The 26,581-nt window shown below is 39.5% G+C and overlaps 1 protein-coding gene across 3 annotated transcripts; it reads left to right on the forward strand.

Annotated features, from left to right (window-relative positions):
• Window positions 1-26,581, forward strand: tulp3 (TUB like protein 3). Of its 3 annotated transcripts, none has more exons than XM_023264617.3 (12): window positions 1-101; window positions 6,961-7,002; window positions 9,396-9,447; window positions 13,235-13,397; window positions 14,707-14,928; window positions 17,754-17,881; window positions 20,890-21,081; window positions 21,231-21,343; window positions 22,821-22,938; window positions 23,034-23,132; window positions 23,350-23,521; window positions 24,680-26,581. In XM_023264617.3, the coding sequence occupies exons 1-12, from the start codon at window positions 82-84 to the stop codon at window positions 24,811-24,813; spliced, it is 1,455 nt and encodes a 484-aa protein (XP_023120385.2). In that variant the 5' UTR covers window positions 1-81; the 3' UTR covers window positions 24,814-26,581. The 3 variants fall into 3 exon arrangements, with proteins under 3 accessions (XP_023120385.2, XP_023120384.3, XP_023120386.2); XM_023264616.3 differs by lacking the exon at window positions 1-101 and adding an exon at window positions 4,782-4,940; XM_023264618.3 differs by lacking the exons at window positions 1-101; window positions 6,961-7,002; window positions 9,396-9,447 and adding an exon at window positions 10,480-10,761.

A 26,581-nucleotide genomic window follows, 5' to 3' on the forward strand; every position in this document is an offset into this window, starting at 1 on the left:
CGAGTAACAGCGCTGTCCCCAACCGCGTCCACAAGAAGTGCTCTACCTCACGAGGATCTTCCTTAGCAACCGTGGATAAACATGAGTTACTACAGCATAAGGTGAGAATAAAACAAAACCCTTGCCGCACGTCGTTTTCGTACTTGTACTGTTCGGTTAACGGTGGAACGAGAAGCTAACCGGTGTCGGTACCGTTTTCTCCGAGAAGAAAAACTTAACTGTCGCCCACAACTTTTATAAAGGCACCATCGCACACCGCGGAGGCTGCGCTGAGGCGGCTAGCGTTAGCTTTTAACGGTAACAAGCTAGCCGTAACATTCCTCAGCTGGCATATAAACACAGATGACAGTTAACGTGTGTTGTTTTCCTATTTTGACGAGAAGTGTTGCTTACTTCACGGCGAGCCTGCTGAGTGAGCGAACGGTTGTAGTGTTGCCGCACAAAATGGCTTAACAAATACAGAAAATGACCGAAAAGGCATAAAACATCAGAAGCTAACGTTCTGTTTTAGTGTTTGGTGTTCGCTGATAAAGGTATTTACGCTTTATCTTGTTCGGTAAACTAGTGTTTTTTAGTTTAATTTCTGCCATATTCTATATTTATTTAACCTCCAGAGAGTCTTTCTGTAACATATGAGAACATTTATATACTTTAACAAGCGTTTTTCAGAGGTATTTCCTACTTTGCAATGTAGAGTAAATAACACCCTCAGTATATAACGTGAATATTGCATCACTAGATGGAATCCAACACGTTTTGTTTAATTACAGCGTATCAAATGCTCAGATCGTGTTGGTACCCACATCCATCTCTCGCTAGGTTTAGCATCGAATACAACAAAGGAAAATAAAACACTGCGTGTCATGTCTGAGCATGCCTTTCTGTAGTCGATTTTTGTGTCAGTGCATTCATGTTAGCTCATCACCTCCCAAGTGAGTAAAGCTAAAACAAATCATGATTAAGTAAACATGGATTTTTTTCCCTGACATTTTACACAGAATTCACCACAGCATAATGCACCACAGTACCTCCCACTGCTTTCTTTTTTCATGCAAACAAGCACGGTGTTTGACAGAGAGTTCATATTTTGTGTGTGTGAGTGTGTGCATAATAGAAGCTACTGTACATGATTTCAAGCGCTGGAGTCGAGATCTGCTTCCATTATGTGGGGAGATAAAAAGCAAAAGCAGCGCCCACCCTTTCCTGTTCCAGTGCCAGTCTGTTTATGTGATTTTATCAGTTTTTTTGAGTTGCACTCATGTCTACAAGCTATTTTTTAAAAACTGCCTGTTATGCTGCAAACAAGCATGTATCTAGAAACATGCCTGTGAAATCCTCCTTGTGCTATCTGTGTGGTGGCAATCGACGCTGGTCAGTTGGTCCGGGACACAGAAAATGACTTGGCATCCTGTTTGTTTTTCCCCAAATGTTGAACAAAAGTGCTATGATTTTGGACAGCTCTTGGCCTTGTAAACTGTTTTGCACCACAGCAACAAACTCATTCCTGATGAGCTGGAATGTACATTACTCTGTATTCTCTCATCCAACCCAGACAGTTTGTCTCAAAGTTCAAAGATGGCTGATTCAGCATTTGTAATCATCAACCCTGCAAGCGGATTGACTGTGACGCATCTTCTCTGCTTTTTGTTGCTTTTTAACATGAATCTATCGCTGATTAATTAAATACCATTGTTACTAGTCCAAGGGTCAATGAGCCACTGTAGATGTGTCCTTTAATGCTTTATATTTAAAATTTGATATTTAGTCTTTAATGCTCCCTTTCTCTGTAACTGGTGAATGTTGAGTCACTTGGTAATTACAAACCTCCAGAGTCTGCTTGCAGAGATGACACATTCGAGGAGCGACAGTTTTCCTAACAGCATCACCAGTGTAATGTTGCAAAGACTGCTCACATGTTCGTAGTGTTCAAAGTAGGAGGCTGATGAAGTTTTGTGGTCGTTTCTTGCACGGTATTAACATTGCCAGGATTAGGGGTTAGACTGTAACCTATGAAGTGTGATTTCTGTACCTGAATGATATGTCAGCCTAGAATCCACGGCTATAATGTACTGTTCGCAAGGTTTCTGGGTTGACAACTTAGCTTCGGCCTGCCAACTATCATTAGCCCCTTGCACACATTTCTCTGAATCTGACGGCATCTGAACGCGTCAATTTCAGGTCTGATTGAGCACCCTGATCACATTCTGTAAAAGCGGTGAAGGCAATTTCTTACTATGTCAGACCTAGTAACATTTCTGTATCATTTTTGACATGTTACAAGTGTTAACTGCATGCTGTTGCACTGACGGATAAGCACACACAAGCAACATGCTCTCAGTTGTGCAAAGTGATTTGGGGAAGGCTGCCTCCACATTTCAGTACCAATAGTTATCCAACAAGACACAGTTTGCCTTCCCAAAAATCACTTCCGAACTTTTCTAATAGACTCCCATACATTGCCAGGTTTATTTACCAATGTAGCCTGATGAATGTGTTTGTTTGTGTTCTGGTGGATTCTGGAGGCTTAGATGCTGAATATATTTATATATTATCGTGGAGTTGAGTGAATTTTGTATCAAAGTGATTTATTACTGGTGTTAATGATTTCTCCTTGTTGTGTTGTGTTATCTGTTATTGGTGTATTTTGCGTGATATCTATATTGCAATTGCACATTCATCTTCACATGGTTTTAAGCATTCACATTGTAGTATTTTACCCATTCGGTATAAAGCATGTTGGGAGGTATTTATGATTGACCAAATGACACAAGGACCAGGTGATTAGATTTTGGCAGTGATGTGGCTTATAGTCTGGATCCACGGATTTGTTAAAGATTTCTGTATCATTGCCAGATAGCGGCATGGCATCACTGTAACTATGACAACAAGTGAACACTACTTCAGCTGCCAGCTGAAGATTACATGATTGCGATCCTACTACAAATCGACTGCCGTGGACTTATCCATCGGAAATGATACCGGAAACAATTGGTTCAATTGGGGAGGTGTTTCCGAGTCCCATCAATTCCTGCCACCCGCTACATATTTAGTTCATGCGATTCGGTATTCATACATAATGTACACATGCATGTACTCAACGCAAGGTCATTTTTTATTCAAGATTTCATTCGATGGAAATGATACGACTGAGCAGTCTAATAAACTACAACTACCATAATAAACCTCTTGGTTGCCAGTAGAGGAGACGATCAACTTAGGTGCTTTTTAAAAAAAAAGTATTTATCGGTTGTTGACTGTGTTTCTCACAGTTCAAACATGTAGTTGATGGACCAGTTTTTGACAAAACCTAAGAACTTGTGTCAAGCTCCCCCCCCCCCCGACCCTCCCTAATTAAACTGATATAATATTGGAATCATCTTATCATCGTCATCATAGTTAACCATCATAACACCATAGCTATAAATCAGTCAATTAAGGAAATTCCCTACAAGGATAGCGGTTGACCTCAGCGGCTACAAGCATGGCTTGTGGTGGAGTTGTGATTTACTGTGGTTGTCCAGTGAGTTCCAAACACATATGGCCCAGCTCGCCATTGTACTGCATTCTGTTTCTCATGCTCTTACAGACTGGAATAACATTTCTGGTATTTGTAATGCTTAAAGTTCCCCATTGTTGAACACTACAGCTCTGCATAAATTTGACTAAAGTTCTGCTGTATATTTGAGTTGAATCAATGTTTCGGTAGTGCAATGGGACAGCAGCTTATATTTCTTGAAGGTAAATGAAGTCACTGTCAGAGAGTCCTAAGTGGTTTGTGCCGCTTGGGGGTCCTCAAGGGAAATGGTATTATTATCAGTTCTAGCTGCTTATTTCCATCATTTGTTTTGAGCTCAATAATTACTCCCTCTGGTGAATGATTCCCCTGCTTATCATCAGTTGACTTGTATGCCATTTTACTGCTGTCTCTCAGGACAAACATACACAACATAGTCTTCATTTTCCTTGTATTTTTTTTTTCTCACTCTCGCAAATAGGTGCAAAAAGACGAATGGGAGCCTCTGATCTCCTAGCAACTAGATTAAGGTCTTCACACCATGTCTGTTTTTAGAAAAGGTAATCTATGGATTTCATTTTATTGAGTTGCCTTTTTAAAATCAGCATGTCTTTGTCAGTATTACTCATATGCTGACACTCAAAATTAGAATAGTCCAGTAACGTTGACTGGACATTACATTGAAGAACATATTTGGTCTATTTTAAGCTCAACAAATTCCCACTATTGCATGTAACTGAGATGCCAGACAGATTGTGCATTTGTGGTTTGATATATGCAGTGCCCTCTTATGAGTCAGAGGAAATGAGCTGCAACTGATTGTTGAGTCTCTCAGAAAGTTACTGCAAAGTAGTCGGGCAGTAAAATAAGGGAACTTAGGTGATAGCAACTAGTCTAACTGATATTTTAAGAAATATTTCCAGCTACTTGGAATGAGTGAAATTTAAACAGCCTCAAATAACTTACCTCTGTACTCATAGTGTCAACCCTGTTTAAAGAACTTTGCTAAAGTTCATAAAACATTCAGACCTTCTTGCCTTCTGTTCCTGGCTGATCTTTGCAACATGCTGACATTTAGGTCTGTTACTTTCCTACCTATCCCTATCTGGATCCTTGCGCGTTGCCTGAAGCGTGAAGTCATGGTAACAGCATAAGCCTTAAGACCTCAGTCTACCTCAGCTACTGGTAGCTGTCACTCCCCTGGGTGGGACATAGCTACTCTTTCTCTGTGACATAATAGCAGAGATCTTAGAGCCAGTAGGGCTTACCGTTAGGGGTAGGACTGCACAGAAACTCTGAGCACGAGTGTGAATGAAGATTTTTGTGATACTGTAGGAGTCAGACGGAATAGCATTCCTGCAGCTGCATCCATGGACACTGTAAAGACTGAGGGATCTCAGCCCGTCTTCAGTCGCTGGTCATACAGGTAGCTGCACATACATGTCTTATTATATTGATACTAAACACATTTTTAATAATAGGCTTCCTTGTGTGCCATTCAGGACTTATACTGTTTGTTCAAGTGTGAAAATAGCTTTCTGCTCTGTCTGTGCATATTCTGCATCACACGTACAGGCAAACAGATGTGTTTTCTTCACCTCTCCAAGCTCTATTGGCTTTTAAGAATAGAGAATTCCAGAGTGGCCTTCATCGCAACGGAGGTCAGCGTTCTTATAATGATTCTTCCAGTCGCTGCCTCATCTTTCTGGCCAGCTGAATGACTGACCTGCAGTCAAGATGTGCGTCTCGCTCATGTTTCTGCCACCACGTCGTTACTTATTCAGAGCGCTGCGACTGTGTGTGCTGTAACCAGAGTTGGTGATTTGCGTGGGTGTCTATCCAACCTGTTTTTTTTTTTCGAGTGCTGTTGGCTGCCTGATTGGGACAGTCGTGTAACTAACAACGTGCTTAGAATACTCATCCAGATGATTACTGAAATAGCTCAAAATGCTGTGACAGTTAAATGCATCCTCTTAGGGTTTTCTTTGCCAAGGCTCAACAAGTTGTACTGTAATGATCCGCTTGTGATCTAATCTAATAAGAGTTTAGTTCACCATTGCATTCTGTAGTTTATCAGTTAACATACTGAATCTTGTTTTAAAAAGCTGCACGCCAGCATGAAAGCAAAACTTGATATCTGGGGTCTTAAAGGTAGTTGCATGCTGTGTTTTTTTCTGGCAAACAACAGCCAAGTGCAGTAACTGTGCTGCTTTCCAGAGTCACAGTGACGTTGCTAGGTTTGGTATCATTGTACATGTCGGGAGGCTAAAATTGGTGCGCCTTCGCCATATCTGGTAACCTACTGCTCACAAATAATGGGCAGATAGATAAACAGTAAAGCAGTTTAATTCCCATTAAGCTGCATGCAAACAGTTTAGCTACTTCAGTGCGGCCAGTTTTTCACCAGAGAGCTAGTTGGACGAAAAGCCCACGAGTAAAATAAGCATTTTAATCTCATCAGCTCTCATTTTATTCTGCCTTCTTCTCTAAGGTGGAAGCTGAAATGCCATTTGTAGAAATTGTGTTACCCGTATTCAACTGTTCCTTTTTGAAGTGGCATAGTGGAAAGCTTTTAATTAAAACGAACAGTCAAAATGATTGGATGATAAGGTTCCTGTGGTTAATGTCATTCAGTTTTTAATAGCTTTAACTGGAAACAAGTCTCTGGTCAACTTGTCCTCTTTTGTACTATTGAAATTATAGGCAGTTATTATCATTTAATTATTTATTGTATTGAAATCATAATAGGTCCAACATTTTCACATTGGACTGCGTGTTTAATATTTGCCTCACAAAGACCTCCAACCAAATCCTGTCTGGGTAAATATTTAGATTTTGATTTGCGGTACAAAAACAATTACACGCTTTGCTAGACCCGTTGGTCCCTGAATCTTTGCGGCACAGTGCTAAAGGCCTCCAATTACAGCCAAGCTCAAGAAGTGGCTGCAGGTTTTTAATCAATGTTGCTGGAGGTGGGCTGTTGATGGAGCCAGAGTCTCCATGGTTACCCTGGACAGACACACAAGGAAGGGACAACAGTGGCGTGTCCTTCTCTTGTCACCCAAGCTGTGACAGACTAATAAAACATTGATCACTCACAGCTGTGATGAGGCACCCCGGAACTGTGTTTGTGTGTCTGTGTATTCCAAGAACACTCGTGGTAGAGGACATTCTTTAAATCCTCAGCAGATTAAAGCATTTACCATAACGCTTTGAAGGAACTCATCTTATAGTTTGCATTGCAGCTGCTCCACAGCTTTGCTTCCAGTACAGTGCCAGCTTGTTTGACTGCATCAGATGTTTTCTGTCCATTTAAAAGTACAATTTCCATCCAGAATACAACAGTTTTTTTGTATTCGAGCCACAAATAATTCTTCATATCACATAGAGTTCCTGTCTTAATCCTGAACTTGTTTCACTGTTTCTTTCTGTTTTTCTCCCTGAAGACCCTCCAGTTCTGCCAGCTTCTCCTCAAACTCAACAGCCAGGTACAGTATATAACAAAACACACCTCAAACTCAAACCTTTCTTCTTTCACATCTGCAAAATGATTTACATGAAGATTATGGATAGACAGAACACATACTCTGATTGGGATATTAAACTGAATTTTTGAGTGAGAATAACCACAGGTGGATAAGGAGGGCCTCCACTTCAGTTGAATTTCTGGGTGTTGTTTTTTGTATAATTTAAACACTATTTTTATTTTTTTCACTGCTAAAACTGTGTCATTAGTTTTAATCGCTCTCTAGGCTGCAAACAATGTGTTTCATCTTCTGCTTCCAGCTTCCAACATGCTCTACTGTTGTAAAACAGCCATGAAAAAGTCCCAAGGCACATTCCAATCACAATATTCAGACAAAGATTACCTCAGAGGTATAATGTATTACTGCTGAGGTAGACAATATCAGGGAAACTTTGATGTTTTAATGTAATTTAGATGGTGTGTTCTTCAGCCAGTAACTACACAGTGCCTCATAGCATAGAAACAACATTATTATTGGCACAGTCCAATATGAAATCTAAGAACACATTTCAGTTAGACTGACAGTCCTTTGGTAAAAGCTACTCACTTCACAGGTCTTACTGTTTAGTTCACCTGCAGAATTTACACCCACCTCTTCCCTCACCATTGACAGCCACCTATGTGTAATTAAAAACTACTATCACCCTCCACTCTGCAGCACTCCTCTCTGTCACCAGCACCTGTTCTCAGGTGCCATAATGGCCTCCCTGGGGACCCACCTGCTTGCTAGTGTCAACAGTGACGGACACTTAGAAAAGGATTCATTAGCAGCGATGATATGACATACTGGTGCGAGATGACTAATCTTGGCGGAGTTTAGCCACATCATGACTCAATCTGCTGCTGGCTGTTGGGCTCCAGATGAAGATGTTAACCGTTACACTGTTACAAAACTGAAACAGCCTCATTAAGGCATTTGTTTGGCTTTTCTTATTTAAATTAGTCTCCAGTGCTTGTCAGCTTTTGTCATTCAGCATCTGTCCCTCAGAGATGAACTACAATGGCCGCCAGCGTTGGGCTTGGTTAACTGTGTGTCATCATTTGCAGTGCATCATGTGCACTTGTATTTTTAATTCATTATGAAGCACCTTGTTTTGCAGTTCTGCATGAAAGGTGCCATGTAAATAAAGACTGATTTGATTTACAGCTCTGCAAGGAATTTGAGACCTACCAAAGGAGATGGAAATAGAGACTGAGGATCAGTGAGTCAGATATCTGATGAGCTTACTAATGGAGAGATAGGCAGCGTGATTTGAAGACTTCTCATCGTACACTGTTAGTCCTTATCTATGAAAGGCTCATTTCAGCCGAACAGAACATGCGGTGTTTAAAGATTTACTCGACAGGAAAAGATAAAAGAAATGACCCATGTGTCAACGTAAGCGGCTGACTTGTGTGCGCATTAGAAATAGAGCTACTGTAGGTTTCTGACTCTTACTCTACAGTGGAGGCTCCTGCTGTTGCCCTTCTCTCCCCTCACTGTAGCTAAGCAACATAGGCCCAGTCCCTTCAGATAGGTGTCCAAGGTAAATGCCCAGAGGCCTCAGACTCCAAGGTCTTCTCTTAGCTGGAGCATTGTCCTGTTTCTTTCTCTAGTTATTTTTCACCTTCTTAAAAAAAAACAAAAAAAAAACAACTTGCTTTCTTAATTTTTTTGTACAGAGAATGAATGATGCCACGTTTCACCAGCAAGCTCAGACGATCAACGTTTGCCCTGTAGATTTGTCATTATTTGTCTTTAAGCTCTTCAACTTTTGTTACTAAACTCTATTAATCCCCTGAACCCCAAAACTCACATGCTTTGAAAGACATGCCACCTTTAAAAAAAAAAAACACTAAAAATTACACAATTATCATAGCAACAAACTGTATAAACAGGAAAAATTGTTGGATTTCCAGCTTTCTGACAGACCTGGAACTACCCATCTGTAAGGTACTGTAGAGGCTAAGCCAATCCTTGAAGCCCCTGAGGTGCTTCACCAGGACTTAAATAACTGACGTGCTGATGATTTGTGGTGTTACAACTGTGTCATACTGCATGGAAGACACGTTTGAATTCTCTCTACTTGGAGCCATGGTTTTTACTGTTTCCATAGCGGTGCAGAACTTTATAGTGCAGAGAAAAATGAGATTACAATGCGTAAAAATGTCACAAGAGCAAAAAAAAATGCCTGGAATTGCTTATACTTCAGAGGCTTGTCATAATTATTTGTATCTCACGCCTTTTTTGCCTCTTAATAATGCAACCGCAATGATGCCCTCTACTGGTTTGATAAGGAAAATCAAATGAATTGTAGATGCTTTTGAAGATTTGTGTGAAGTCTTGCTTTATATTGTTTTTCCTTTTCCCTGCAGTGGCATTGAAGATGACAGCGCCAGCCTTATGCAACAGAAGCTGGAAAAACAGGTTGGAGACCAAACCTAATTCACAAACGGACAGCATGCTTTTTGACAGATCACACTTTTGTTTTTTTCTTATTATTTTTGGCGTTTCTGCTATTTTGTCATTGCACTTTCAAACACCATCTGCCTTAGCTGCTGTGTTCGAAGCATTAGTCTGATTAAGCCTTCTAACTCACACATAGATGAGGTTTTAGGCTGAGCGCTAACCACTGCTGTGTTTGTAAGCACCTGCTAAGATTTTGCAGGTAAATTAAAGCGCTCGCCTTGTGTTCTGCTGTTATCACCGACAGCTCTCAAGCTGCTTCCCCTAAAGCAGTGTGCATTTTAATGATTAATGTGGCTGGTTTGGAATATCTTCTTTTTAGAATGGCCTGTTTCTTTGGAATTGTAATGCCCACTTACTCACAAAAATGTATTGTTTACTTTTATCCACCCAATACACTGACATTGCCCTTCCTCTGACAAACATGTCCTCCCTTTTTTTTTTTATCCTTTCCTCCTAAGACTCTTTATCCCAAACCTTGCTGTAGAGCTGTGGTGTAGAGCTTTGATTTAAGCTGGAAGCTGTGCTCCACTATCTTACACATTAGGCAGAAGGAAAACATGAGATTGGTTGAGTTCAAAGAGAGAGGAGGATTTATTGTGAGGTGACTGGTTGTGTGTGTGTTCCACTGTAGCTGACTTATGCTGCAGGGTCTCCTGTTCTTACGTAAGTCATGAGGACAAACACACATGCGCTCATGCCCAGATATAGGTAGTGGGAAATTTAAAAAAAAATACACAAAACAATTAAGATTACATCCATTTTCTACTGAGCTTCAACTCAATTCAGCGTTTTCTCACCCATTTTAAAGTGGTCAAATGAACATCTTGCAGACAAAAGTAGCTGGAGCTGTGAGGCTTCGGAGTGCACCTCTCACCTCTCACCCTCTCTCACTCTCTCTCACTCTCCATCCTCCCTCTCCCCCTATCTCTGCCTCCTGCTCCAGTGCTAATGACTGCTGATTCAGTTAGCAACGGTGACTGCGTGCACACACACACACACGCACACACACACACACACACACTCCGGTGCTTGGTATTTGGCCGAGAGATAGATCTTTTCTGTCAGAGGACCACAGCGCAGAGGAGGCTGTTAGTTTCTCAAACTGAGCTCCACAAGAGGAATGAGGGACCGGGAGACCGAGTCATACCCGGCAGGAGTGCTGCTCTTTGTGGGACAACGTATCTTCATCTGACCCGAAGAGACAAGGATGGTTTTTCTGTAGGGAAACTTATTAACTTCGGTCCACACTTTTTCATGATGTCAGTGGAACGGGTTTGTAACTTCTCATTTTTCTTTCTTTCTCTCATTTGTGGAGAACGTGTTGTTTGAGTGATATAGATGTAGTTTTCCTAGACTGGAAGTTGCGGAGTTCACTTCATCATTCATGACATGATAAGAAAGAAAAATCACAGACACACAGTAGTCTTTCACTGATGGACTTTAACCTGTCTGCTCTGTATTGCCTGTGCATGACCTTTTTTTCTTTTCATCATGAAAATATCAGAGTGAAAAGATTCTTTACGAGGACACACAATATTATCCATAATATTAAAATCTGCTGTTTTGTGCATCCTTTGCTACATTTACTTCTCATGCTTTTGCTGGCACAGGAAAGCCTGAATGAAGTCACATCCTGGTCTGAAAATGCCAAGCGCCCGGTCTTTAGAAAAGAATTGAATATTACAATGGGCTGTCTTAAAATAGCCCATTGGAAGACAAAACAAGCTGCTCCAACTTATCCAAAGCAGCCAGCATGTTTAACCTTTAGTGCATAGTCTGAATCACATTTTCAACTGTCTCTGATTTAGTTTTATTTAAATGAATTGTCGGTAGATTTTTGAAAGGCAGAATGACACCATTGTTGTGCGACTTGAAATCTGCCAGCATTTCCACCTCCATTCATTACACTAACAATAATGATGCTCATTATGATAATCCTGCTGTATGTTTTATTCATTCGCCGCTTTTATTTATAGCCATAAAGCGAGGATGCAGTCCTGGACCCCTTTTGAAATGGTAACAAACCCAGGTCTAGTTAATAAAGCTCCCTGAGGGTTAAGATGGATTCAGTAAAAGTTGTTCTGTTTTCTACCTCATGTTCATTGTGGAGTCATTGGACCAAGTTTTCCCAATTATTTATCAGTGCCCTCACGCTAATTGTTTTTTGAGTACCGATAATGTAAAAAAAAAAAAAACAAGCAGATGTTGGTGGAGTTGCACAGAGGGTGGAAACAGTGAGACAGATTTCCTTGAATTTTTTCTCTGTTAGCACAATGGCTGATGAGTTATGAAAGCTTTTCAGTCAGGCAAAATATGTGACAAGGCTTCCTGGTCTTTTCCAGCTCACTAAACAGCATCACTAAACAGGACTTGTTGTGCATTTGGCACACTAATTAATGTGCTTGCATAATCCATCAGCTGCTCTGACCACACTGTTTTTTTTTGTTTTTTTGGGGGGGAGGATACAATATGACCATGGTGAATTTTCTGCCCTCAATAAAGCTGCGGCACAAATCACTATTCACTAAACCACACTTCTTAAAGCACACACCAGTTCTGTTTTGTCATCAGGCTCAAAAAACAGTACACTATAGTTACGATTGTCCATGATTACATTTTGATGGCTATTTAGGAGGATCATAATTTTATCAGACACTTGTGATGGGATTATGTTTGTTTTTCTTCAGCATAACATCATTCAGCTATTCGAATGTTGAGTACACTCAGAGGTATTTGGGCCTCAGCATGATTGTTGGCTTCACTCTTAACATTATCATACTTTAGGGTGAGTCAGCCAGTATTCACGTCATCCATGCATTGAGCATTTATAACTACACATATTATTGAAATATGCCAATTTCTTACTTTTGTACACTTTCAATGTTTTTTTCCCCATTTCTGTTGTGTGAAATGTTTGTATTCTGAGTCTTTTATTCTATTATGTAGCTAAATTTATCATGCCGCCTTTCAGGTCGAGACAGGATGTTGCCGTCTTTATGCAGCAGTACCCATTGTTGTGTGACTTGGTTGACTTGTTCAGCCTAGATTGGTGTTCAGCCGTGCCAGGGGTGCGTCCCGTGTCCCTTGAGGTAGCAGTGTTGCTCAGTGGATGAAGCTCCTTTCAGATATGCTCTCCATTCTGTTAATCTGCTGGTGACTGAATGTGTCGGCTTCATGTCTGATTGCGCCGGAAATCTTACGAAGGTCACACCTAGTAGGGTTTCTGTATCACTTTCAACACGGCACAAGTCTGAACTGCACCCAGTCACGTTAACAGATAGACGTGCACAAGCAATAGCACTTGGGAGTTGCGTGGAGCGATTAGGGGAAAGATTGCCCAAAAACATTAAAAATGCAGTTTGTGTGCCAAAATCACATCACAAGTTGTGTCTACAAGTTATTCAATACAAAAGCACCTCTCAAGGAAGTGTGTTAATTCCAGATCACATGACCTGCTCCACATGATGTCATTTCCTCCTGAAGAAAAGACTGGCAAGACTCCAAGGCTTTCTGAGTTATTTAATATAAAGTAGTGTATGAGTCAAATAACTTTTAATTTCAATTTTACTCAATTGTATATATATGATATTTCGAGGAATCTTTCTGTAAAAATGCCATGTGGTGTTTAGTTATAGGCAGCCATGTTGATTTTAGGCCTGGAAACAGGAAAAAAGTCACATATCATTGATGGCTCATGCATATAATGAGGTTCTGTGCTATTTGTGTTTTGCCGTTTGGTGCACAGAGGGCACTGCTGGAGCAGAAGCAACGAAGGAGGCGTCAGGAACCCCTCATGGTCCAACCCAACACAGAGGCTCGGCCCCGTCGCTCCAGGACAAGGCGAGGTGAGGAGCAGGCCCCGCTGGTGGAGTCTCAACTCAGCGTCACCAACGATGTCATCATGGATGGTGAGGAAAACACCAGTCATGTCTCCATTGTGTTCCTCATTGCTGCTGTTTCGGAGAAGCTGGACAATTATGTGTGAAAACTTTGTATGCAAGGGTAGGCTAAAGGCTATGATATTATTCACAAGGTGAAATAAGCATATGCCATCATTTGCTGCTCTGTTTCTGTTAGGTGGCTTCCTAATGTGACAGTTACACAGTGGTATGCATAAAATATTTTAAAGGTAAAGCTGTAATAGGTATTGTTGCACATTTGCCCATGTTCTCCTTTGCTGAAATTGCTGCTTTCACTGAGGTATATTGTGAGGGGATCTCATGGAGGTAGATGACATGGACAAAATGAATACTATATTTCTATTTTAGCAACAATATTTAGCAGTAGAGAGCTATTCCAGCTTGTAAGAAGTAACATGTACATTGTCTTTAGTCCAATTGTCCATTATTGTTGTATTTAACCCTTAACGCTCAGTTTCAGGGCGTTTCTTCTGCTTCTACCACATTTTTACTGACTATGAGCTCATTTTGAACTGCATTTTAAAGCATGAGCAGAAGTACAGAGAACTCAAACATGTCCTTAGTGTAGTATGACCAAGGTCCAATGCCATCAATCAGAAAAGAAAAAATGAAAGTGGAATTTTTTTCTTTAGTTGGTCTACAAAAATCAGGGAGAAAGAAATGGAATCAACATATACTGCATTTTGTTACCAATAGAGATAGATTTACAGACTATTTTTATTTGTTTCCATATTTGTCTCTTATCTGCACTGCAGTTCAGTCCAGTTTAGCTCAAATGTGTGTTGACTGGTGGTCACGGCTTCATGGTTGCCCAAGGAGTAGTGATTTTTTTCTCATAACTGCTGTAATTTTGGAGATTTTTAAAAAGACAACCATGCTATGCTTTATCTGAAGCCATTTTGGTCAAATTTATCTTTCCATTTAACTTGAGAACTGATCGCAATGCATATCAACTATAAAACAAACTACAGTTGAATTCCTTGTCTCTGCAGATGCAGCTAATATGTTACAGAAAATCTGAGTAAGAAACTTGCTCAGCCCAGATATATTAGTGCTGCAGAACGTATACTCAGTGGTGCAACAGTTTACAGCAATTATGCATTCAGGTATGGAATAGAATCTCTTGAAGGAACTTACTCAGCTACACCCTGGGTAAGTGTTAAGCTAATTTAAGCAGTGTAGCTTTCCAGCAAGACTCGGGTTTAAGAGAGCTGCAACACAAACAGTTGCATGTAATTAGCACATCAGGAAAGAATTACCAGCTTAGGTAGCACCTGTCTGCTTTCCCCTGTGGCAGGTATCGATGGCCCGGCAGCTTTCCTGGGCTCAGAAGCTCCCGATCTGGGAACCAAAATCCAAATCCTGTCAGCGAGCCAGTCCCAGTCTCAGTCCCCCAAGTCTCAGTTCAAACCGCAGTCTCAGCCCCAGAGTCCCGTAGCTGAAGAACCAGAGAGAGACGGAGATACTGAGACGCTGCTGGAGCCCAAGACAGATATCCATGAACTGCTGCAGAAGCAAGGTAAGTTCCAGCAGAGCTTAGCACCTAATTGACATGTGGAAAATTTCAAACAGGAACTACGGCCAGTACGTATCACCTACAGCTAAGAAATTTGGTAGGCATATGTAACTCATCAAGTCACACAAAAATGCAATCGACAACCATGCCCAAAACACAACAGGAAGTCGGCCATTGTGAATTACGTGTCTTATTTGATGATTTTGGCCCAGTTTTTGCACTTTTTCAAAAGCTCTAACCTCAAACAGGGTAACCCAGACAGAGCTCAAATTTGGCAAGGATCTACTCCAGGCATGGGTGATCAAAAGTAATCAAAATGGTCCACAAAAGTCTGAGGGACGTGGAAATGACATCTGGCAGAATTTCACAATTCGCCATTACATGCTCCAATCTGCCTCAAACTTTACATGTGTGATCAGACTCCAGCCCTCATCACATCCGTAGGTCAAAATACAGTCAGAGTGATAGCACCACCTGGTGGATGGACAGGAAGTGCTGCATATCTAGCCTGTACTGTGTTTACCTTGAGCCCCCTGCTGCTGCTTGAGGCTTTACAGGCAACAATTCAATTCATGCGACACAAAGGAAGTAAGAAGGAAACATAATGTAGAGAAAGATAGGCTATCCTTGCATGAGAGGAGATTCAGATAAGGATGACAGTTTTCCAGATAAACTGCCATCCTGGTAAATGTATTTAAAAGCACTGCTGCTGCATATGGAATGAGTTGCGTGACTGATGGTGACGCAGAGAGAAATTGGTGATATAATAATAATAATAATAATAATAGTCCTTGTTCACACTGCAGAGCTCTTCTATGGCAGCATTATATCTACTGCCACCCACTCTCAGCAGCAAGCTTGCATGGATTAATAACAAGTGATAGAAGATGTGTTGAAATCTCAGTCCAGAGTGGGTTCAGTCGAGCTGCACCGTGGAGCCAGAACAAGTTTCTCCGTCCTAAATGAACACTGACTTTCAGTTAATCTAAGAAAAGAACTTTGCAAGTGTCAGTAATGTTTTCAATGCGTTGCTCACACGCCGGACATTCATTGTTTTAGTGGATTTCAATTCAGTCACGCTCAAACGCTCAAAGGCTGCCCTAGTTGTCATATCTTTTTTTCGAGGCTGCAGTGTGATGTGATTGAAAATGTCATTATCCTTCTTAATAATGCAAGGCCTCATTGTTAATGTCAGCCCATTTTAGCATAGGAATATGTCCTCAGGAGTTCCAGCAGGTATTTTTAGCTCCGTGTCCTCACATATTACCCCAGTGCAAGAGGAAACAGAAGAAATAGATATTTTGAGGTGCATTCATATTTGATCAGCTCATTCATATAAATCCAGATCAAAATGAGCATTTTTGGCTTCCTGTAAAATGTTAGATTCTTGTCTAATGATTACATGAATGCATGTCTTTTTTTTGGGGGGTGGGGTGGGGGTGGGGTGGGGGTGTTGTGCTTTGTTGGTTGTTAGTCCTCTGACATTTCCAGATGGTTAATTTCATAAGCCACTGGCTCATGCACAACTTTGTGGCGTTATAATTGGAGCCCTGGAGTCTCTGTTAGAGCACAGCTTACATTTGCAATCTGTGTTTCATGACTTTCTCTCAGGAATAGCTCTATATCCAAGAGTCATCTCTTGTAAACGCCTTGGTATAAAGATTGTCTGGCTGTGTCTGTCACTGTATTCATCTCTGTATTCAAAAACAGCCAAAACTATGCATTAAAGTCCCCAAACAGAAACCCAGAAACTATGCTGCTGGTGCTCCAGGAGAAAGCAGCTTCTGTCAAAGAGCTTGAATGGAAAACGAGGGAGGTTTTAATGCACCTGAGCCACTGGATCCCAGGTGTGGCTCAATCAGCTGACGACCCTCCCTCAGCTCTGGAAAAGAAAAGAAAGGAACAGTTAGCGTCCAGGTAGAGGGGTCGTCACAGTTTGCAAAGCAGAAAAGGCTTTATTCGTGTGTACCGGTGTTGGCTAAACTAACTCAAAGCTGACAACTGGATTACAGTAATGAGAAATGAACTCTATAATTTCATCACAACCACATTATTATCACTAATGTCATTTCTGGCCAAGCATTAAATTTATGAGTTAAATTTGACACATTTTAAAGTGCTGCAAACTTGCGAAAACACAATTTCCCCTGCTTCCTAAGATGTTTCCATACCAGCGGACCACCGTTGCCTTCTGACAGGAAATTAAAATGGGCTGTAGCTGCAGCCAGGTGCTGCGTCTGGCTTATAAATCCAATTATCAATGAAGAGACAGATGTCTCGAGCAGTTCGGACTGGCTGCAGTCCGCTAGAATCATTTTAAATCTGCTTGACTGCATGGAGCTGTCTCTGCACAAGTACTCAGGCATGAAGAGACATCGCTTCATCTCTTGACATTAATATCACCCCTGCAGAAACTGACTCTGAAAAAGAGGCTGCAGTTAAACCAAATGTGAACTTTGGTGGTTTGAGTACTAAACAAAGCTGAATGATCATGATTTATTTATTTTTTGATAGAAAGCACTCTGGATTCCCATCAGTATATTTCACAGAAATTTTAAAGGGAGGTTTTTTTTTAATGCCTCAGTGTTGCATCATTTCTTGAGAAGTTTGTAGTCATATATCAAAGGACATAGATGAACCAAAAAAATGTTGACTCCACCTCAGGGACAGTTCTGAACCCAAACTAAAGAACCTCCTGAGAAGAAGTGATGCATCTTTGAGACTGTTTTGTAGAACAAGTTACACACAGATTATCTGGGATTCATTTCCTTCTGTCTTATGTTAACGGTCGTTCATGTGTGGTTCAAGCTCTCTCTCATGTCTCTTAGGCCTGTGTGGAAGTATGAACTTTGATGAAACCGGTGACCACGAGGAAGACGTGGACGAAGAACGGACACGTTCTCTGTCTCCTGATACCAACAGGCCTTCCTCAGCCGCGAGTGGAAAGGACATTCCAGTGAGTAGCTCAGTGAATTTACACACCAGTTACTCTCTAGATCAGGGGTGTCAAACATGCGGCCTGCTGACCAAAACCGGGCCGCTAGAGGGTCCAATCCGACCCGTGGGACGACTTAGTAAAGTGTAAAAATTACAGAGAGAAGACATTAACTGCAAATTATAAATTTATAAAACTATAAATTCTGAATAATTTATAGACCTTCACAAGTTGTTTTAATCATAAAGTAAAATGCTAGATTGCTCATTGTTCTTTTGTCGCTTAGTGTCTTGTTTTTATAATATTTTGTTTTGTTTTTTGTCTGAGTTTTGTTAGTTATCTCATTTTTTTTGTCATTTTGGTTCTCGCTTTTTGAAATTTTTTTTCTCTTTGTGTCATTTGTGTATTTTTTGTCTCATGTATGTCATTTGTATCATTTTTTGTGTCGTTTTTGTCGTTTTGTGTCTCGCTTGTGTCATTTGTCCATTTTTTTGTCGCTTTGTAACTTTTTTGTCTAATTTTTTTGTCTTTTTAGTTTTGTTTGTCTCATTTTTTGTCATTTTGTCAATTTTTTTTGTTTTTTTCTAACATTTTCAAATTTTTTGTCTCATCTGTGTCACTTTTTGTCTCGCTTTCGTCATTTTGTCTGACCTTTGTCAGTCCCCTTTTGTCGTTTTTTCTCGCTTTTTAAAATTTTTGTCTTGTTTGTCATTTGTGTAACTTTTTTGTCCAATTTTTTTTCTTTTGTGTCATTTATCTCAGTTTTTGTCATTTTGTTTCTTGCTTTTTCCCCTGCTTCCTGAAGTGTTTCCATACCAGCGGACCACCGTTGCCTTCTGACAGGAAATTAAAATGGGCTGTAGCTGCAGCCAGGTGCTGCGTCCTGGCTGATAAATCCAATTATCAATGAAGAGACAGATGTCTCGAGCAGTTCGGACTGGCTGCAGTCCGCTAGAATCATTTTAAATCTGCTTGACTGCATGGAGCTGTCTCTGCACAAGTACTGAGGCATGAAGAGACATCGCTTCATCTCTTGACATTAATATCACCCCTGCAGAAACTGACTCTGAAAAAGAGGCTGCAGTTAAACCAAATGTGAACTTTAGTGGTTTGAGTACTAAACAAAGCTGAATGATCATGATTTATTTTTTTTTTTGATAGAAAGCACTCTGGATTCCCATCAGTATATTTCACAGAAATTTTAAAGGGAGGGTTTTTTTTAATGCCTCAGTGTTGCATCATTTCTTGAGAAATTTGTAGTCATATATCAAAGGACATAGATGAACCAAAAAAATGTTGACTCCACCTCAGGGACAGTTCTGAACCCAAACTAAAGAACCTCCTGAGAAGAAGTGATGCATCTTTGAGACTGTTTTGTAGAACAAGTTACACACAGATTATCTGGGATTTATTTCCTTCTGTCTTATGTTAACGAGCTTCTAAAGGTCGTTCATGTGTGGTTTAAGCTCTCTCTCATGTCTCTTAGGCCTGTGTGGAAGTATGAACTTTGATGAAACCGGTGACCACGAGGAAGACGTGGACGAAGAACAGACACGTTCTCTGTCTCCTGACACCAACAGGCCTTCCTCAGCCGCGAGTGGAAAGGACATTCCAGTGAGTAGCTCAGTGAATTTACACACCAGTTACTCTCTAGATCAGGGGTGTCAAACATGCGGCCTGCTGACCAAAACCGGGCCGCTAGAGGGTCCAATCCGACCCGTGGGACGACTTAGTAAAGTGTAAAAATTACAGAGAGAAGATATTAACTACAAATTATAAATTTATAAAACTATAAATTCTGAATAATTTATAGACCTTCACAAGTTGTTTTAATCATAAAGTAAAATGCTAGATTGCTCATTGTTCTTTTGTCGCTTAGTGTCTTGTTTTTATATTTTGTTTTGTTTTTTTGTCTGAGTTTTGTTAGTTATCTCATTTTTTTTGTCATTTTGGTTCTCGCTTTTTGAAATTTTTTTCCTCTTTGTGTCATTTGTGTATTTTTTGTCTCATGTATGTCATTTGTATCATTTTTTGTGTCGTTTTTGTCATTTTGTGTCTCGCTTGTGTCATTTGTCCATTTTTTTGTCGCTTTGTAACTTTTTTGTCTAATTTTTTGTCTTTTTAGTTTTGTTTGTCTCATTTTTTGGCATTTTGTCAAATTTTTTTGTTTTGTTTCTAACATTTTCCAATTTTTTTCTCATCTGTGTCACTTTTTGTCTCGCTTTCGTCATTTTGTCTGACCTTTGTCAGTCCCCTCTTTTGTCGTTTTTTCTCGCTTTTTTAAATTTTTGTCTCGTTTGTCATTTGTGTAACTTTTCTGTCCAATTTTTTTTGTGTCATTTATCTCAGTTTTTGTCATTTTGTTTCTTGCTTTTGTAATTTTTTGTCTCATTTGTGTCATTTGTGTAATTTTTTGTCTCGTTCATATCACTTGTGTAATTTTCTGTCTCATTTATATCACTTGTAATTTTTTGTTTTGTCTTTGCTGTTTTGTGTCTTTTTGTCTTACTTGTATTGTTTGTTCATTTTTTGTCGCTTTGTAACTTTTTTTGTCTAATTTTTTGCCTCTTTGTTTTGTCTCATGCCGTTTTGTTTCTCGCTTTTGTCGTTTTGTGTCTCGTTTTTGGCATTTTGTATCTCATTTTTGGGATATTTTGTCTTGCCTTTGTCGTGCTCTGTAAGTTGTAATGTGTAAATGATAAACTGAGGCATAATGTTGAAATTGAAATGTTGATGAAATGTATTTTTCTTAAGAAATTTCAAGTTGTTCATGATGTTTTGTGAAAAGATACTGCCTTACATGTCAGCATTTTCGGAATGTACTTTTTTTTGCACTAAAACTAAGGGAAAAATTTGGAGTTGTGGTTATTTCTAGGTTTTTAAGCTGTGATTTTCCTGGTCTGTCCTGCTTGAGATCAAATTGGGCTGTATGTGGCCCCTGCTCTTGATCATCCCAGTTCTGACACTGAATATTGTCTAAAACAGGAGTTGTCTAAGAAAAGTTCACGGTCTATCTGAACTCTACCCAGGAGGTCGTGGCCCCCGGATCACCCACAGCAGACAGCTTACTAGTAGATGTGGCAAACCTAGAAGAGTTTGTCTTGCGTCCAGCACCACGCGGCACCACGGTTAAATGTCGAATCAGCCGTGACAAGAAGGGCATGGACCGTGGCCTCTACCCAACCTACTTCATGCACATGGAGAGAGAAGACGGCAAGAAGGTGAGCCACAGAGCAGGGACCTTAAACTTATGGATGGGAATTGTGGGATGTAATTTGAAGACATACAAAAACTGACAGTGTAAGTGTTTCTTTCATACTTTAATACATACTTTGTTTTAGAATTTAATACACCATTTTTGTCTTTCTAGGTGTTTCTGTTGGCAGGAAGAAAGAGAAAGAAGAGTAAAACATCCAACTACCTTATTTCAGTGGATGCCACTGATCTGTCACGAGAGGGAGAGAGCTTCATCGGTAAACTCAGGTAAAATCACACCTCTTTTTAGACCTACCCATGTCCACTAAGGGCTCCAATTGTCATTTGTCGATGGCATACCAAAAGTTTCATCTAAAATGTCAGTCTGGAATATGTCTGTATCCTCTGGTGTTAACATTTTAAGTTTCTGTGCTGTTGTTACTGCAGTTCATGCTGATTAAAACAAGTAACACTACAGCTGCAATGATTCAACTATTAAATTAATCTCCAACTATTTTGATCAGTTAGTTCATTTGAGTATTTTCTCAAAGAAAAAAAGTCTAAATTGTCTGATTCCAGCTTCTTAAAATTTAATATTTTCTGGTTTCTCTACTCTTCTGTGACAGTGAACTGAATATCTTTGGGCTGTGGACAGAATCAGGCATTTTAGGGATCAATATATAATTGGGGGACTTTTTGTAACATAGTTGACAGGTTTCAAAGTTGACATTCTTGCTGTTTTCAGGCCTAAAATCAACATAGCCGCCTATAACCAAACACCACATGGCATTTTTACAGAAAGATTCTTCTAAATATTCTATATACAATTCAGTAAAATTGAAATTGAAAGTTATTTCTAAAGATATTGTAGTAAACCTGTTGACTACTTTATATTAAATAACTCAGAAAGCCTTGGAGTCTGGCCAGTCTTTTCTTCAGGAGGAAATGACATCATGTGGAGCAGGTCATGTGATCTGGAATTAACACACTTCCTGGAGAGGTGTTTTTGTAATGAGGAACTTAGTTGAAAGTGATTTCTTGGACACAGATACAATTTGTTATGTTCTGTATAAAATCTGATTTATTGCCAAAAAGAAATATCTGTCATGATTATCTCAACTTAATAAAAAGAACACAATAAAAACAATTTTTGAATGAACTCATTTTGTTATTGTTTAGCTAATTAGAAGGTGGTTATTATTAAATTTGGGCGGTTATTTAGTTGACATTTTAGTGATATCTAGTCATTTTGTATTAATAAGTGATTGTTTCCATAATAAATAATTATGGAATTTGTATAGACATGATCATAATGAACATAAAAACCATTAGTTTTTTTACTTTTAATAAAAATGTATGCAAGATATATCCCATGGACTTCAAAAGTCCCTCAATTATATATTGACCCTCAGGATGTTCTTTATCATAGACCAAATAACTAACTGATTAATCAGGAAAAATGGCTGACATTGAAATAGTTGCAGCTCTAAATGATACAGTCTGCATGTCTGTGATAAGTTACTACTTTTGTCTGCACGACAAGCAAATTTGTGGCTAAATTCAGCTTTCAGACATTTAGCAGGAACTCTTAGTAATTGTTCTAACTGCCTTAAACTGCGCATAAGGTGCTAAACAGCTACTTTTAAGAATATCCAGCTTTAACCTCTACCACTCCACGAGTCTGTTGTACAAAACAATGCTGCCAACGATTAAAAAACTGTGAAATGGTGTAAACATTTCATCACCAGCGTGTGTTCTCAATCAGGTCCAACCTCATGGGCACCAAATTCACAGTGTACGACAACGGCACCAATCCCTGCAAAAACCCCGGGGCTCTGCTGGAAGAAAGCAACACCCGACAGGAGCTGGCTGCCATCTGCTATGTGAGCGAATGACTAAGGCTTAGCGGCGTGTTTAACATGTCCCCAGTTTATTCATTATATTAAGTGAAATGATAACATTCTTTATCTTTTGGCAGGAAACCAACGTGCTGGGATTTAAAGGACCGCGAAAAATGACTGTAATCATCCCCGGCATGAGCATGAACTTTGAAAGAGTCCCTGTGAGGCCTCAGAACGTGAGTCTGCCATTAATGGAATCATTCCTGAATCGTCAAAGCAGATGTCCTTTAAAAGTGCAGTGTTGTTTTGAATTTGGACTGAAATACTGTGTGTTAACCCTGTAGCTTTATAGTTTACCTCTAGCCAAACAGACAAATGTTGTGGCAATATGAAACCATTCAGGAATTTCATCTGAAAGGCTAAAACCTGATCATGCTTGTGTTTCTGGGACAGGAGCAGGAGAGTCTCCTGAGCAGGTGGCAGAATCATTCACTGGATCACCTGATTGAGCTGCACAACAAGGCTCCTGTGTGGAACGATGACACTCAGTCTTACGTGCTAAATTTCCACGGACGTGTAACTCAGGCTTCAGTCAAAAACTTTCAGATAGTTCACGACAATGACCGTAAGTATGTCTTTTTCAGTGTATGTAAGCAGAAGGACATATGAACTCTACAGGGGGTCCTCGGCTTACGTCAGAGTTCTGTTTCTACAGATTGATGCAAGTCATCACAATATCGATCAGTTCTTTGGAAAAGTCATGAATACCAATGACTTTCATCCATGTATGAGTCAATTTACAAGAAGATAATACTGCAACGGACTGATATTGTTGCTGATGTTGAGGTTTCAATGTTTATTGTTCAGTTCCAGATTTACCTAATGTCAGTGAACGTGCCATGTTTAGTTAGCTCACCTCTGATTGGTTGAGAGTCAGCAGTAGTGTGTGTGGAGTGAGAGAGAGCTGGGAAAAACGGCTAATTCTGGAGCTAAGTTATGGGGTTTTTCTAGCTATTCTGGCGTTGGCTACGGCCCACAGTAGCCTGAGTGAAGGTTCAATAAACCAGCAGAGAACCAGATAAAGTCTCACTCATTCATCACAGAGGGTTGCTACAATATGTTGCACTGTTTTCACTACTTGACCCATGTTGGTCGGTGTTCGCCCTGTTCCGAGCGTTTTATTATACAGTCAAGCCCGAAATTATTCATACCCCTAGCAAATTTTGACTTACTTACTTTTATTCAACCAGCAAGTTTTTTTTTTTTTTGATTGGAAATGACACAGGTGTTTCCCAAAAGATAACAAGATGATGTATAAGAGGCATCATTGTGGCAAAAATTATTTCTCAGCTTTTAGTTACGCAAGTCAAAATTTGCTAGGGGTATGAATAATTTTGGGCTTGACTGTATGTAATTTCACTTCCATGGAGATGGCTTTCCTGTTCTTTGCAGCACCGTCATCAGAAGAGTCTGACTTATGCATGGGAGCCATAATGAAGGGTAAAAAGTTACCGAATGTAGCACAATCCAAGGTCGTGTACAACCGGAGAATGTAAACAAAGACGGCTTTGTTTACATTCGCTCGTCAACTAGTTCCACATAACGCCGTAGGTCAATGACGTCATAAACCGAGGACCCCCTGTATTTTGTAGGTGTTTTTTTTCCCCTTCAGTCATTGTGATTATTGATTAGTTTGAGCATTTTCCTTTTTAAAAGCAGGAGAATGTGCCAGTATACTCAGACTAATGGTGAATATATAGCTGATTATTTCCTGTCATTCCAGCTGACTACATCGTCATGCAGTTTGGCCGAGTGGCTGAAGACAGCTTCACCCTGGACTACAACTATCCCATGTGTGCTCTCCAAGCCTTTGCCATCGGCCTGTCGAGCTTCGACAGCAAGTTGGCCTGTGAATAGTCGCGCAGGTACATCATCTTTTGATTCCTGCGTGGCAGCTCAGGTTTTCTTTTCCCCTCGAGCCAGGGGGTTTACAGGGGTTGATTCAATATCAGTTTACCCAACTTTGTACAGTATATGTACAGAGTGTACAGACTGAAAAAGGGAAATGCAAAACCTACGATCCATCTGTGCTGGAGACGGGTGCTCTTATAAGACACCAAGTGCAAAAAGGACTGGCATTCTGTGAAGATATGTGTAATAATCATATTTTCTGTTGCTTTTGAATTTAATTTCAGTGTTTTTTTTGGTCACGCTAGCAGTGTATCTCTGAGACATCAAAGCATAAATCATTTTAGATTAACACGGCCTTTCCTGTGGCACCACCTGCAGGCCAAAACTCTAGAATTTTTAAAGAATAAAGAACAGGAAAGAGCTCAGTTTTTCTTTTCTTTTTTAACCCATGCAGCAGTTTGTTCTGTTAAGTAAAGAGCATCACAGTCTCAATGCTAGTGTGGCTACTATTTTTATTTTTAACTGGTTTACATCTTAAAACGTCCACTAATTTTGACATAATTTTTTCACTATTTGTCTTGATGTTTCTTTGTTCCTCACGTGGAAGTTGTATTATTCAGAACAGGCCTGTCTTATTGTGGGAGTTTTTTGTGATTAAGTAATTTTTACCATGTGACTGTGATTTTGCTTTGTCTTAGCAAGTTCAATTACCACCACAAAGAAAACATAAAAGCAGAAATGCACATTTTAAGAGAAAGGATAAACCTACTGTAAATAGAATACAAGATAATGCCTTCTCAATTGACCTATACTAAATGTTAAATGTCATTTCAAGACATGGGATTTTAAGATAAAGGAAGTTTAGCATAAATATTCTACACAGAGCTTATATTTTCTTGGATACACGGATATAAAAATCATCCAGGACTTTTCTGTTTTTGTGAAAAGAAATTTGAAAGTCCACCTACAAGGAGTATTGAAAATGTGACATTTTAATGAGTTGAAATGAAGCTAGGGCCAGTTTTGTACGACTCAAGTTTTAGTCGTATTCCTCCCTTTTTAATAGTTTTATTTACAAGGGAAACACTAAGTACATCAATAAGGGATTACTTTACGTATTTTTGTCATTCTCCTTTACACACGAACTACAAATACTTGGGTTTGTCTGAAGATGTTATTCATACAAAAAAAATAAATTAAAAAAATAACCGTTTGCTAACAGTTTAATAAATCCCAGTTGTCATTTTGTACTCTAAAATGTAAAAAAAAAAACAAAAAGGTGCAATTAAGTTTTCAAGAAAGGATCTATAGAGAATATTTTGAACTACACTCTATATGCTTTTACTAAGAGAGATTTTGGTGAAACACATTCCAGGAACATAAAATCAGGTAAACGGCAGTATTTCAAAATACAAAAAAATACAAATTATTAAAATATTAAAAACTGTTGTTTTATTATTCTGAGAGATGAATGTATTCAGTGAACAGATTATTTTCATAAACACGACAGAAGTCAATCTGATTGTGAAAAATAAACAAAAGTCCTTATTTCCAGTGATGTAAAATCTTTAAATAACCAAAATAAAAGAGATTTTAAAACATAAAGTGCATTATCTTTTCGGAATACAATCGACCATTTTACCTTGTTGTCACATAAAGTCATTGCATAAAATCTTTATATTTTGTCCAAGCAAACAAAGAATTTTCTGTAAGTGCAAATCATAATATTTGATAACATTTTGTGTCTTATTACACCAGAACATTGTGAACACTG

Source organism: Amphiprion ocellaris, chromosome 21, assembly GCF_022539595.1.
Source record: "Amphiprion ocellaris isolate individual 3 ecotype Okinawa chromosome 21, ASM2253959v1, whole genome shotgun sequence".
In the NCBI taxonomy this organism is placed as follows: Eukaryota; Metazoa; Chordata; class Actinopteri; family Pomacentridae; genus Amphiprion; species Amphiprion ocellaris.